Source organism: Pristiophorus japonicus, chromosome 3 (genome assembly GCF_044704955.1).
Source record: "Pristiophorus japonicus isolate sPriJap1 chromosome 3, sPriJap1.hap1, whole genome shotgun sequence".
Classification (NCBI taxonomy): domain Eukaryota; kingdom Metazoa; phylum Chordata; class Chondrichthyes; family Pristiophoridae; genus Pristiophorus; species Pristiophorus japonicus.
In genome coordinates, this window is record NC_091979.1 from 193,554,614 (window position 1) to 193,568,353 (window position 13,740).

Below are 13,740 nucleotides of genomic sequence, written 5' to 3' on the forward strand. Positions count from 1 at the left end.
TCCACGCTGCATTCCACGTCCACCACTGGGACCGCTTCCTCTGACAGTGGGGCCCAGGGTGTTCCACACTGCATTCCACGTCCACCACTGGGACCGCTTCCTCTGACAGTGGGGCCCAGGGTGTTCCACACTGCTTTCCACGTCCACCACTGGGACCGCTTCCTCCGACAGTGGGGCCCTGGGTGTTACCAAGCTGCATTCCACATCCACCACTGGGACCACCCGCTTCCTCTGACAGTGGGGCCCTGGGTGTTCCACGTTGCATTCCACGTCCACCACTGGGACCACCCGCTTCCTCTGACAGTGGGGCGATGGGTGTTCCACGTTGCATTCCACGTCCACCACTGGGACCACCCGCTTCCTCTGACAGTGGGGCCCTGGGTGTTACAAGCTGCATTCCACTTCCACCACTGGGACCGTTTCCTCTGACAGTGGGGCCCTGGGTGTTACACGCTGCATTCCACGTCCACCACTGGGACCGCTTCCTCTGACAGTGGGGCCCTGGGTGTTACACGCTGCATTCCACGTCCACCACTGGGACCGCTTCCTCTGACAGTGGGGCCCTGGGTGTTACACGCTGCATTCCACTTCCGCCACTGGGACCGCTTCCTCTGACAGTGGGGTGATGGGTGTTCCACGCTGCATTCCATGTCCACCACTGGGACCACCCGCTTCCTCTGATAGTGGGGCCCTGGGTGTTCCAAGCTACATTGCACCACCACCACTGGGACCCTCTACCTCGGAAAATGTGAAACCATGGAATGTCTTACTAGAACTTACATCACTAAATGTGGATGGGTACGTGAGGAGACTATGGCATGCCGCATCAGAACTTAAAGCACTGCGCAATGATGGGAGGTAGATAAAAAAAGTGGAATGTTGGACGAGAGCTCATGGTATTGTCTTGGGAGAGTGAGGCCCTGCACTATGGACTGATTAACATTCTCCCCTGAACACACATCCATGCCCCCCACCACCGCCTTGGTCTTGATCGCACGCATCTGAATCTTCTTCTGAATTGGCATCATGTTCTGCAAAATATAATCGAACAGTCAAATGGTTAGCAGCACAGGAGTGGGCAGGATGGGTGACATGAGTAGTCTCGCACATAGCAGGCTAGCCAGCAGGTTGATTTGAAGGGTCACGATACATTTTCAGGTCTTACCCTCTCCCAAGCATGTGGGCCCAGCTTGTGCTGTACTGATTGCTTTTCTCCAGGCATGACTCATCATGGCAGCGATCCTCTGTTCCAAGGGTTGGTGGCGGGCGGCCTCCTGTTCGTGTTCGTTCCCTTTTGTTGTGAGCCAATTTCTTCTACAAAGATGAAAATATAACTTTTTAGAGAGGGTCCCTTTCTGCTGAGTGGGACATATACAGCTGGTCACATTTACAATTGCAATTCCATTGAGAAAAGGAAGATATTATTTACACAAACAACTTGACCAAGGTCCTGCCATTTCTTTTTACACTTGCTCCCAGATCTCCTGATATTCACCACTGCGCAGTATTCGGCTGCAACTAGGTTCCAGAGTTTCTTGATTTCTTTGGGGGCCACCCTTGTGCGGCCTCTGTTGCTGGTTTCCAGCTCCTGCCATCTCCCCTCAATGACATTAACAAGTGTCTCTACTTCTTCATACAAGAAGTTCTTCGTTCTCGCTGCACGTTCTTGCATTGCTATACTGGATTTACACTCCTTTGCACTCCAAGAATCAGTTAAAATACTTTTCAATCCTTCCGTACCTGCACCCAAAAGCCCCAGCTCGCTTTAACAGAGTGCCACGTTCTCCCTTTAAATGGCCGATTGCCAAGGTCGAAGACCCATTGCGCAGGCGCGCAGGTTGTAACGTGCATGTGCAAGGATGCCGATATTTAAAACAACGCTGGGCCCTAGCCCCGCTCCCCTGCTGGCTGCGCTACAACTTGCTCCGCCCCCCTGCGCCACGCCAAGGTTTTGGAGGAGCCGAGAATTCCGAGGTAAGATTTTGGCGCGCTTTTTCTCGTAAACACCAGACTTAAGTGATCAAGTTGCACCGTTCTAATCAACATTCGAAACTTGGGCCTGTAGGGTTTACATAGAATTTACAGCACAGAATCAGGCCATTGGGCCCAACTGGTCCATGCCGGTGTTTATACCCTCCCACTCCTCTTCATCTCACACTATCAGCATATCCTTCTATTCCTTTCTTCCTAATGCACTTATCGAGCTTCCTCTTAAATGCATCCTTGCTATTTGCTTCAACCACTTCATGTGGGAGCAAGTTCCACATTCTCCTTATTAGATTTATTAGTGACTATCTTACATTTATGGCCCCTTGTTTTGGATTCTCTCACAAGTGAAAACATCATCTCCATATATATCCTGTCAAACACCTTTTATAATTTAAAAGACCTCTATTAGGTCACGCCTCAGCTGCTTTTCTAGAGAAAGGAGCCCCACAGCCTGTTCAGTCTTTCCTGATACTTATAACCCATCAGTCCTGGTATCATCCTTGTAAAACTTTTTTTTAACCTTCTCCATTGCCTCTATATCCTTTTTATAATATGGGAACCAGAACTGTGCACTAAAGAAGTGTGGTCTAACCAAGGTTCTGTATAAGTTTAACATAACTTCTCTGCTTTTCAATTCTATTGCTCTAGAAATGAACCCCAGAAGATTTAATATTTATGAATCGTACTACTAAGTCCAAATTACATTGATAATGTAATTATGTCATGTGGAGACTTAACAAAGGTGAAGTTAATACAATTGTGTACAAGTTGAATTTGATCTCTAGGGAATTGAGTTGCTGTATGCAGAAAATCTGAATTCATAAAAGATTGGACACATTGATTCCTGTTCAGTTTTGTGATATTTTCTTTTAACATCTTGGTGTTGACATCTCCCTCATATGTTCCTTGATGGCTGAGAGTTTTCTCCATTGAGTAGCTGAGCCAGAGACTAGGAAGATCAGATGCTTATTTCCCAGTCTGTATTATACTATACTACATACCGGAACCTATGTCCTAGACGGAGTGTTTGCTAGTGCTGTTGGGTAGGGGTTAAACTAATATGGCAGGTGGATGGGAACCTATGCAGGGAGGCAGAGGGAAGTAAAAAGGGGGTAGAAGCAAAAGGTAGGAAGGAGAAAAGCAAGAGTGGAGGGCAGAGAAATCAAGGGCAAAAAACAAAAAGGGCTACATTACAACATAATTCTAAAAGGACAAAGAGTGTTTAAAAAAACAAGCCTGAAGGCTATGAGTCTCAATGCGACGAGCATTCGTAATAAGGTGGACGAATTAACTGCGCAGATAGTTGTTAACGGATATGATGTAATTGGGATTACGGAGACATGTCTGCAGGGTAACCAAGGCTGGGAACTCAACATCCAATATTCAGGAAGGATAGAAAAAGGAGGTGGGGTAGCGTTACTGGTTAAAGAGGAGGTTAACGCAATAGTTAGGAAGGACATTAGCTTGGATGATGTGGAATCTATAAGGCTGGAGCTGCGAAACACCAAAGGGCAGAAAACGTTAGTGGGAGTTGTGTACAGACCACCAAACAGTACTGGGAGGTTGGGGATGGCATCAAACAGGAAATTAGGGACGCGTGCAATCATCATCATCATAGGCAGTCCCTCGGGATTGAAGAAGACTTGCTTCCACTCTTAGCATGAGTTCTTAGGTGGCTGGACAGTCCTTCCACTGCCTGCGCTTGTTTTCTGCATACTCTCGGCGATGATACTCGAGGAACTTGGCGCCCTCCCAGATGCACTTCCTCCATTTAGGGCGGTCTATGGCTAGGTGTCAGTGGGGATGTCGCACTTTATCAGGGAGGCCCTGAGGGTATCCTTGTAACGTTTCCTCTTCCCGCCTTTGGCTCGTTTGCTGTGGACGAGTTCCGAGTAGAGCGCTTGCTTGGGGAGTCTCGTGTCTGGCATGAAAACTATGTGGCCTGCCCAGTGGAACTGATCAAGTGTGGTCACTGCTTCAATGCTGGGGATGTTGGCCTGGACGAGGACGCTAATGTTTGTGCGTCTGTCCTCCCAGGGAATTTGTAGGATCTTGCGGAGACATCGCTGGTGGTATTTCTCCAACGACTTGAAGTGTCTACTGTACATGGTCCACGTCTCTAAGCCATACAGGAGGGCGGGTATTACTACGGTCCTGTAGACCATGAGCTTGGTGACAGTTTTGAGGGCCTGGTCTTGAAACACACTTTCACTTGTTAGCCACGGTTGAGCCACCTTTCCTGTTTTATTTTTACGCCAGACAGGGATGTACAATAGTTGTAATTTAGAATTCAGCAGAGGAGGACTAAGGGTTTAATTAGGAGGGGGAAAATAGAGTATGAGAGTAAGCTTGCAGGAAACATAAAAACTGACTGCAAAAGCTTCTATAGATATGTGAAGAGAAAAAGATTAGTGAAGACTAATGTAGGTCCCTTGCAGTCAGAATCAGGTGAATTCATAATGGGGAACAAGGAAATGGCAGACCAATTGAACAAATACTTTAGTTCTGTCTTCACGAAGGAAGACATGGATAACCTCCCGAAAATACTAGGGGACTCCGACGGTCTAGCAAGAAAGAGGAACTGAGGGAAATCCTTATTAGTCAGGAAATGGTGTTGGGGAAACTGATGGGACTGAAGGCCGATAAATCCCAGGACCTGATAGTCTGCATCCCAGAGTACTTAAGGAAATGGCCCTAGAAATAGTAGATGCATTGGTGGTCATTTTCCAAAATTCCATGGACTCTGGATCAGTACCTATGGATTGGAGGGTAGCTAATGTAACCCCACTTTTTAAAAAAAGGTGGGAGAGAGAAAACAGGGAATTATAGACCGGTTAGCCTGACATCAGTGGTGGGGATAATGCTGGAATCAGTTATTAAAGATGTAATAGCAGCACATTTGGAAAGCAGTGTTAGGATCGGTCCAAGCCAGCATGGATTTATGAAAGGGAAATCATGCTTGACAAATCTTCTGGAGTTTTTTTGAGGATGTAGCTAGTAGAGTAGATAAGGGAGAACCAGTGGATGTAGTGTATTTGGACTTTCAAAAGACTTTTGACAAGGTCCCACACGAGATTAGTGTGCAAAATTAAGGCACATGGTCTTGGGGGTAATGTATTGACGTGGATAGAGAACTGGTTGGCAGACAGGAAGCAAAGAGTGGGAATAAATGGGTCCTTTTTCAGAATGGCAGGCAGTGACTAGTGGGGTGCCGCAAGGTTCAGTGCTGGGACCCCAGCCAATTACAATATACATTAATGATTTAGATGAAGGAATTTAATGTAATATCTCGAAGTTTGCAGATGACACTAAGCTGTGTGGCAGTGTGAGCTGTGAGGAGGATGCTAAGAGGCTGCAGGGTGACTTGGACAGGTTAGGTGAATGGGCAAATGCATGGCCGATGCAGTATAATGTGGATAAATGTGGGGTTATCCACTTGGTGGCAAAAACAGGAAGGCAGATTATTATCTGAATGGGGACAGATTAGTAAAAGGGGAGATGCAACGAGACCTGGGTGTCATGGTACATCAGTCACTGAAGGTAGGCATGCAGGTACAGCAGGCAGCAAAGAAAGCAAATGAGTTGCTGGCCTTCATAGCGAGAGGATTTGAGTATAGGAGCAAGGAGGTCTTACTGCAGTTGTACAGAGCCTTGGTGAGACCACACCTTGAGTATTGTGTGCAGTTTTGGTCTCCTAATCTGAGGAAGGACGTTCTTGCTATTGAGGGAGTGCAGCGAAGCTTCACAAGACTGATTCCCGGAATGACAGGACTGACATATGAAGAAATACTGGATTGGCTAGGCTTATACTCACTGGAATTTAGAAGAATGAGAAGGGATCTCATAGAAACATATAAAATTCTGACGGGATTGGACAAGTTAGATGCAGGAAGAATGTTCCCGATGTTGGGGAAGTCCAGAACCAGGGCTCACAGTCTAAGGATAAGGGGTAAGCCATTTAGGACCGAGATGAGGAGAAACCTTTTCACCCAGAGAATTATGAACCTGTGGAATTCTCTACCACAGAAAGTTGTTGAGTCCAGTTAGTTGGATATATTCCAAAGGGAGTTAGATGTGGCCCTTGCGGCTAAAGGGATCAGTGGGTATGGCGAGAAAGCAGGAATGGAGTACTGAAGTTGCATGATCAGCCATGATCATATTGAATGGCGGTGCAGGCTCGAAGGGCCGAATGGCCTGCTCATGCACCTATTTTCTGTGTTTCTATGTACTGAGTTGGTTAATCTTAGTGAGGACAGGACGGCTGTAGGGGACAGTACGATTAGCCTCAGTGACCTTGAGTTAGGAAGGGGAAAATTGGACCTGGCTCTTGTTTTAGTGGATCCTACTGGAGGTGTGCATTGTGTGGACGTATGGTGAGAGTAGGATCAGGCTCAACTGTGATGTCCCAGTTGTTGAAGAGCTTGCTGGCACTCGCTGTCAAGGTTAATGTGAATAGAGGGTACTTGGGCAAGGTACTAGAAGATAACTGATGCCTATGGAACTATACTCCTGCAAGGTGTCAACATCTTCAGGGCAGAAAGGGAAGCGAGAAAATATGCTCTCACCAGTGAAACCACATACTATTTATAGTCGTCATCATCATTGGCAGTCCCTCAAAACGAGGATGACTTACTTCTACGCCAAAAAAGGATGAGTTCACAGGTGTTTTAATGAAGGACCTAATAATTCCATTTCCTAAACTACATCGCAAAGGGTGGAAGATGCCTGTGCTTGGATTTTTTTAACGTGTAGTGACCATTGCATATCAGCCACCACACGGGCTTGACAGAGCTAGGTCTTGGTCCAGTGGCAAGGATTACCCAAGACTACTGGAGACCTGCTCTGCTGCACAGACCGAGCGCGCACACACATCGCATTGTCGGCTGCCCCGTCTTGCCCCTGGGCCCCAGATTCATGTCTCTCCTGGGCCCCGGTCACTTCCCTCTACAAAGTCTCGCCACTCCTTCGCCCCTCCTGCTGTGCCTGCCCGCACTGCAGTCAGCGACCTGGCTTTGTAGCCGTCGCCCTCCTGCAGCAGCACGTGCTGCTCCCTGCAGTGGTATGCCGTTGCACGCTGCTTCCTCCAGTGGCCCTGACCTGCTGATGGTGTCGGCATTAGTAATTTTGAAGATTCTGACAGATTTTCTGCCTTTCAGCTGGATGGCCATGGATTCAGGCTCGTCTCTCGGAACAGCTGGCTTAAGGTCTATTTTAAGGCAGTCATGTGTTTGAATAGTTCAGATGATGCAACAAGCTGAAAGAGCAAAGTCTAAACCGTTTTCAGAAACTCCAAGTTGCAGTTTTAGAGGTTCAAGACACCATTCTGCTCTGCTTTTAGAACTGTGAAGTCAAATTTCGTATTGCTTCATTTACACGTACATAATGGCGCACAATATTTGAAGTGTGCCTTAATTAGCCACTTTAAGAACATGTACAAGAACACAAAATATATAATGTTTGTTCTGAGACAACCATAAACATAAGTCTCCAAATGTGTTTACTGAAACAAGTGGTGGACTTGACAACATCAATATCATAGCACCATAACTACCCAAACCTACTAAATAGTATAAATATCATATTGGAGTTCCACATATTTTGCTGAGTGTGCGCGCATGTGCAGTAGCTCCAGGGCCTTGAGGCTGCGAGGGAGGGGCCTGGCCCTCGCCCTGGCCGAATGGGCGCCCCGGGCGAAGATCGGGACTCTGATCTCCCTCCTGTTCAGCTCCCCCCCCCCCCCCCACCCCCCTTCAGCCTTCACCCCCCTCCCTCCAGTTCAGCCTTCCCCCCACCCCCTCCTTCTCCTCTTCTCTTCTCCCCCCTCCCTTCCTCCCTCTTCCTCCCTCCCCCCTCCTCTCCCTTCCTCCCTCCCCCCCTCCTCTCTCTTCCTCCCTCCACCCTCCTCTCCTTCCCCCTCCTCCCTCACTCTCCTCCTCCTCTCCTCTCTCCTCCTCTCACTCCCTCTCCCTCCCCCTCTTCCCCCTCCCCATCCCTCGCTGTCAGAAACACAGAGAGAGAGACGCTGACAGAGGCAGAGAGAGAGAGAGAGAGACACTGGGGGGGGGGGGGTTTGGGAGGGGGTGTCCCAGCACGCTGTTGGAGGGCTCCCGGTTGTAGAAACTTAATTTTTTATTGATTTTTAAATTTGTTTTTATTTTTTATTAATTTTTTTGGATTGACTTATCGGTTTAATTATTGATTTATTTATCATTTATTATTGATGATGGCTCTTTATTTGTAAAAGTGAAGTGTTTAATGTTTGTAAACTCCCCCCCCTTCTCCCCCAATCTCTCGTTCCCTATGACTGATTTATATGCGTAGGCAAGGTTTTTCTGAGCGTACAAAAATCTACACTTACTCCATTCTAAGTTAGTTTGGAATAAGTTTTCTCTGCCTAAACTTACAAAACAGGTGTAAGTGGCTGGATACGCCCCCATTTGGAAAAAAAATCTGTTCTAAAATGAAACAATTCTAACTGAGTAGAACTGGAGCAAACTGAATGCAGAGAATTGCAATTTCTAAGATGCACCATTCTAAACTAGTTGCTCCAAAAAAAATAGGAGCAACTCAGGCCGAAACTTGAGCCCAATGAATCTTGTAGCTCAGAAAGAGACTATTTGGCCCATCGTGCCTGAGCTGGCTCTTTGAAAGTGCTGTCCAATTAGTCCCACACCCCAACCTTTTCCACATAACCCTGCAAATTAGTCCTCTTCAAGTACATGTCCGATTGCCTTTTGAAAGTTCCAATGGAATCTGATTCCACCACCCTTTCAGGGAGTGTGTTCCAGATCTAAACAACTCTCTGTCTGAAAACATTTCTCCTCATTTCACCAATTACTTTAAATATAAGACTTCTGGTTACCGATCCACTTGCCAGAGGAAACAGTTACTCCCCATTTGTTCGATCAAAACCCCTCATAATTTTGAATACCTCGATAAGGTCTCCCCTTAACCTTCTCTGCCCTCAGGATAGCAACCATATTTTCTGCCATCTCTCCACATAACTGAAGTCCTCATCCCTGGTATCACCCTAGTAAACCTCCTTGGTACCCTCTCCAAGGCCTTGACATCCTTCCTAAAGTGTGGTGCACAGAATTGGACACAATGGGCCCAAGTTTCGAGCCGCGCCTAGAACGGCGCAGTCCTGACCTGGACGCCCGTTTTTCGCGCCACAAAGTGCGCCTAAAAAAAACTTCCAGATTCTCCAACTCCTTGCAGGTCGTTTGCAGCTCAGTGCAGCAGGAGCTGTAGGGGGCGGAGCCAGGTCCCTGCGCTGAAAACAGTGCCGGGACCTCTGCACATGCGCACTACAGTGGGCGCGCATGTGCAGTAGCTCCAGGCGCCCAAAACTGTGTGGGAGGGGCCGAAGCACGCAGCCCCTAGCCCTGGCCCAATGGCCTCACTGGGGCTGCGTGAATAAGGCTCCTCCCACGACCAGCTCCTGCTTCCTCCCGACCCGACTCGACTCCCGCTTCCCGCCCCCCGCCTCCGGACCGGACCCGACACTGACCCGACTCCCGCTCCCGCCCCCCCCCACCCCCCCCCCCCCGGCCCCTGGACAGGACCCGACCCGACCCGACTCCCGCTTCCCCGCCTCCGGACAAGACCCAACACCGACCCGACTCCCGCTCCCCGCCCCCCCCCTTCCCCCGGACTGGACCCGACCTGACCTCCCTCCCCCCGACCTGACCTCCCTCTCCCTCCCTCCCCCCGACCCGAACCGAACCTCCCTCCCTCCCACCACCCCCCCAACCGCGCTCCCGACCCGTGCTCCCGTGCTCCCCCCGACCCGACCCAACGCCACCTACCTGTAAATCTGGTGCTGGGGACGGGCCCTGCCCGAAGTCTCGGGTTCGGCCCGTTGAGCCTCCCTCCCCCTTCTCCTCCCCCCCCCCCCATCTCCTTCCCACCCCCTCTCCTTTCACCCCCCTTTTCCTCCTTCCCACCCCCCTTTTCTTCCTTCCCCCCCCCTTTTCTTCCTTCCCCCCTTTTCTTCCTTCCCCCCCCTTTTCCTCCTTCCCCCCCTTTCCTCCTCCCCCCTTTCTCCCTTCTCCTCCTCCCCCGCTTCCCCCTTCTCCTCCTCCCCCTTCCCTCTCTCTGCTCCCCCTCCCCTCGCTGTCAGAAACACAGACACTGACAGACAGAGAATGAGAGACACACACACACAGACTGACAGAGACACACTGGGGTGGGGGGGGCATCCCAGCACACTGTTGGAGGGCTCCCGGTGCTGCAGTCGGTAAGTAGAAAATGTTTTATTAATTGATTTAAAAATATATATTTCTTATTAATTTTTTTTGATTGATTTATTGGTTGATTTATTGATGTTTTTATCATTTATTATTGATGATGGCTCTTTATTTGTAAAACTGAAGTGTTTAATGTTTGTAAACTTCCCTTTAAACACCCACCCCCACCATTCCCTACGCCTGATTTATAACCTACGCCTGATTTTCTAAAGTGTAGACAAGGTTTTTTCAAGCGTACAAAAATCTTCACTTACTCCAAACTAACTTAGAATGGAGTAAGTTTTCACTGACGAAACTTTGAAAACAGGCGTAAGTGGCCGGACACGCCCCCTTTTGAAAAAAAAATTCTGTTCCAAAGTGAAACTGTTCTAACTGACTAGAACTGGAGCAAACTAAATGCCGAGAATTCCGATTTCTAAGATACTCCGTTCTACACCAGTTGCTCCTAAAAATCAGGAGCAAATCATGGCGAAACTTGGGGCCAATATTCCAGCTGAGTCCTAACCAGTGATGATGTGCTACATAGATAAAAAAATAAAGTAAACCGATTTCTGAATGACTGGATGGGGGATATAGATTTATTGTAAAGACTGGAGGTAAGTTAAGATGGTGAGTGGTTCTTGCACATGGACAGGTTGGCTGAATGATGGCTTCGAATTCCTGCTGGATAAATATTTATCCAATTCCCGTTTGAAAGTTACTATTGAATCTGCTTCCACCACCGGCAGTGCATTCCAGATCATCATAACTCGCTGCATAAAAAAGAAAATCCCCAACTCCCCCTTAAATCTGTGTCCTCTGGTTACCATCTCTCCTGCCAGTGGAAACAGTTTCTTCGTATTTACTCTATCAACACCATAATTGTGAAAATATTGTGAACAGTTTTTGACAATCCGCAGTTGCTTAGTTCACAGGAGGGCAAAGCAGTAGCTATCTTTTGTGACTGCTGGCAGAGTGACTATCCCGAGATATCCTACGCCGCTCCATATAACAGTTATCCCAGCGTGCGATTCTTTCTTGGCAGCTCAACAAAATTGTGATCTGAATAAAGTTTCATTTATTTTTTAAAAGGCCTGCAGCGGTGTTGCATGAGCAGATTTTTTTAGTCTCTGCCACTCCACCATGTTGTTTGCCATCAGTGATGGGCATTAGCTGGTGGTGGTGAGGACGTGTGTTCAGCTGCTGCTGCCTTGTGCACTGATTGGAACACAGCAGCCCTATCTCGTCCAATTCTTTAAATTATCCTACTAAATAGCATAATGAAAAATTAATTGATTTAGATTTAGCAAAGTTTAGATGTCCACCCGCATCAGTGGGTAGTACTCTCGCTTCTGAGTCAGAAGGTTGTGAGTTCAAGTCCCACTCCATAGACTTGAGCACATAATGCAGGCTAACACTCCAGTGCAGTACTGAGGGAGTGTTGCACTGTTGGAGTTACCATCTTTTGAGTGAAATGTTAACCTGAGACTCTGTCTGCCCCCTCAGGCGGATGAAAAAGCTCCCACAAAGAAGAGCAGGGGAATTCTCACCGATGCCCTAACCAACATTTTATCCCTCAGCCAACATCACTAAAACAGATTGGGCGAGAGTTTCCTCTCAAATCACTCATATACCGCCTGGTGGTAAATTCCACAATCATTACTGCCGGGCAGTATTCAATACTGTTGGCCCATATATTACCACCAAATACCGCCCAAAATGGAAGTTTCATCATTACGATCCGTTTACCATCGGACCTTAATACCATCCTGAAAAGGCAGGTCTTGCTAGATCTTAAGTGGGCGATATGGACACAGATCTGCCAGGTTTGTTTGATATTGTGCAGATCTTTATAGTTCTCCATAGTTTGATGTATTTTTAAATGGATTGTAGTATTTTCCAGTGTTAGGCAATAATATAAATGGTCTAATAAAGCCTTATTTACTACTCCTGTAGTCTGTCTCACTCACATTAGTCTCACTTTCCCCCCCCCCCCCAGCCCCAGTGTCTCTCAACTCCCCAGACTATCCCACCCCCTATAGTGATCGATCTTTCTCTTTTCCACCCCCCGGCCCCCCAGCGATCTCAGGCCGGCAGTCTCTGGCCTCTCGTCAGTGCATCTCTGGCGGGGGGAGCGGCGGAGTTTGACAGCTGTGTGCGCACAACTTGGGAGCCGAAGATTCCTGAGTCGATAGGCCTCCTCTGCCGCACACCGCCCGCACCGCTTCGCTGCCGCCGACATGGAGCACCTGAAAACCGCGGGAACGCGCACCAGCGACCTTCCAGCGGTTGAAAAAGATGGAATCGCCGGAACATTGCTATGGATCGGGCGGGGGCGATTTAAAAGGAAAATTCAGCCCATTATGTGGTCATTATCTCATTGCTGTTTGTGGGAGCTTGTTTTACGTAAATCGGCACCCATGTTTCCTACATTACAACAGTGACTACATTTCAAAAGTACCTCATTGGCTGTAAAGCGCTTTTGGATGTCTAGAGGCCGTGAAAGGTGCTTTATAAATGCAAGCTCCTTCTCTCTTAAAGTCTAAAAGGACAACATTTAAAGCTTGAAATGAGAAATGTTTAATTACAAATTTAACCCCCGTTTAATTTTTTTTTGAAAAGTTATTAAATCCCTTAACTGGATTGTTGATCTGTTGCATTCTGCAAGCGACACTTGGAGCCAGCTGCATGATGGCACACAGATGTGGCATGAACATCAGACTCCTGATTTTCCCTCCCTGTCCTGTCCCAGTGAAGAAGTGCTTGACCCCCCTCTCCCCCCCCCCCCCCATCAGCAGATCAAATCAGTGTTTATCTTCACCCTCACCTATGCAACTACCATCCAGCGAGCTCGTGCTCCAAAAACATGTTGCCAATTTGGCACATTAAGTAACTACAGGTTGAACCTCTCTTATCCGGGGCTCCCTTATCTGGCATCACTCTTTGTCTGCCACCATTCCTGGCCTCCGCGTGGCCGGTCAAAATCCTTCCGTCCCTGGCCTCAGAACAGTAAAAAAAAAAAATTGTACAGCCTACTCACCAATATAATGGTTTTCCTCGATGTCAGGGTTGTTGGCTGCCTCCACCTCGTCGCCCTGCTGGAACTCCTGCAGCCACAGTCCTCGGGAGCGCTCCCTCCGGGGGGTCGGGCTGGCGGGCCGCTCCTCGGGCTTGCTCGGGCCGTGCTGACTCTTCAGGCTGGCTCAGGACCCGCTGACACTTCGGGCCCGCTTGGGCTGTGCCAACTCTTCAAGGCCCACCAACACTTGGTATATCTCTCGACTTTCTGTTGATATATTTATTTTTATTTCTTTAGGTTGGATGATGTCCCACCAGGGTTATCCTTGTTACCTGATAACATTCTGCAGGTCCTGAGACAGCAACAATTGCAGTGTATGCAGAAACTTTCAGACGGGCTAGAGGATGAACAGCAAGCGCTGGCACTCATTCTGGTCAAATTCCTCATCATCATCTGCAGGTATAGTTACTGTATTATAATGTGTAAGAGACAGTATATATCATC

General features: G+C 48.2%; 1 protein-coding gene across 6 annotated transcripts in view; it reads left to right on the plus strand.

Annotated features, from left to right (window-relative positions):
- The window catches only part of nbeal1 (neurobeachin-like 1), a 503,417-nt gene that overhangs the window by 133,904 nt on the left and 355,773 nt on the right, over window positions 1-13,740 (plus strand). For all 6 annotated transcript variants that reach the window (XR_011592710.1, XM_070876167.1, XM_070876168.1 and 3 more), the window contains exon 3: window positions 13,534-13,695. Coding sequence is in view for 5 of the 6 variants with exons in the window: in XM_070876167.1 (XP_070732268.1) it covers window positions 13,534-13,695 (162 nt within the window). In the remaining variant the exon portion in view is untranslated. The remainder of the gene's footprint in view (window positions 1-13,533; window positions 13,696-13,740) is intronic.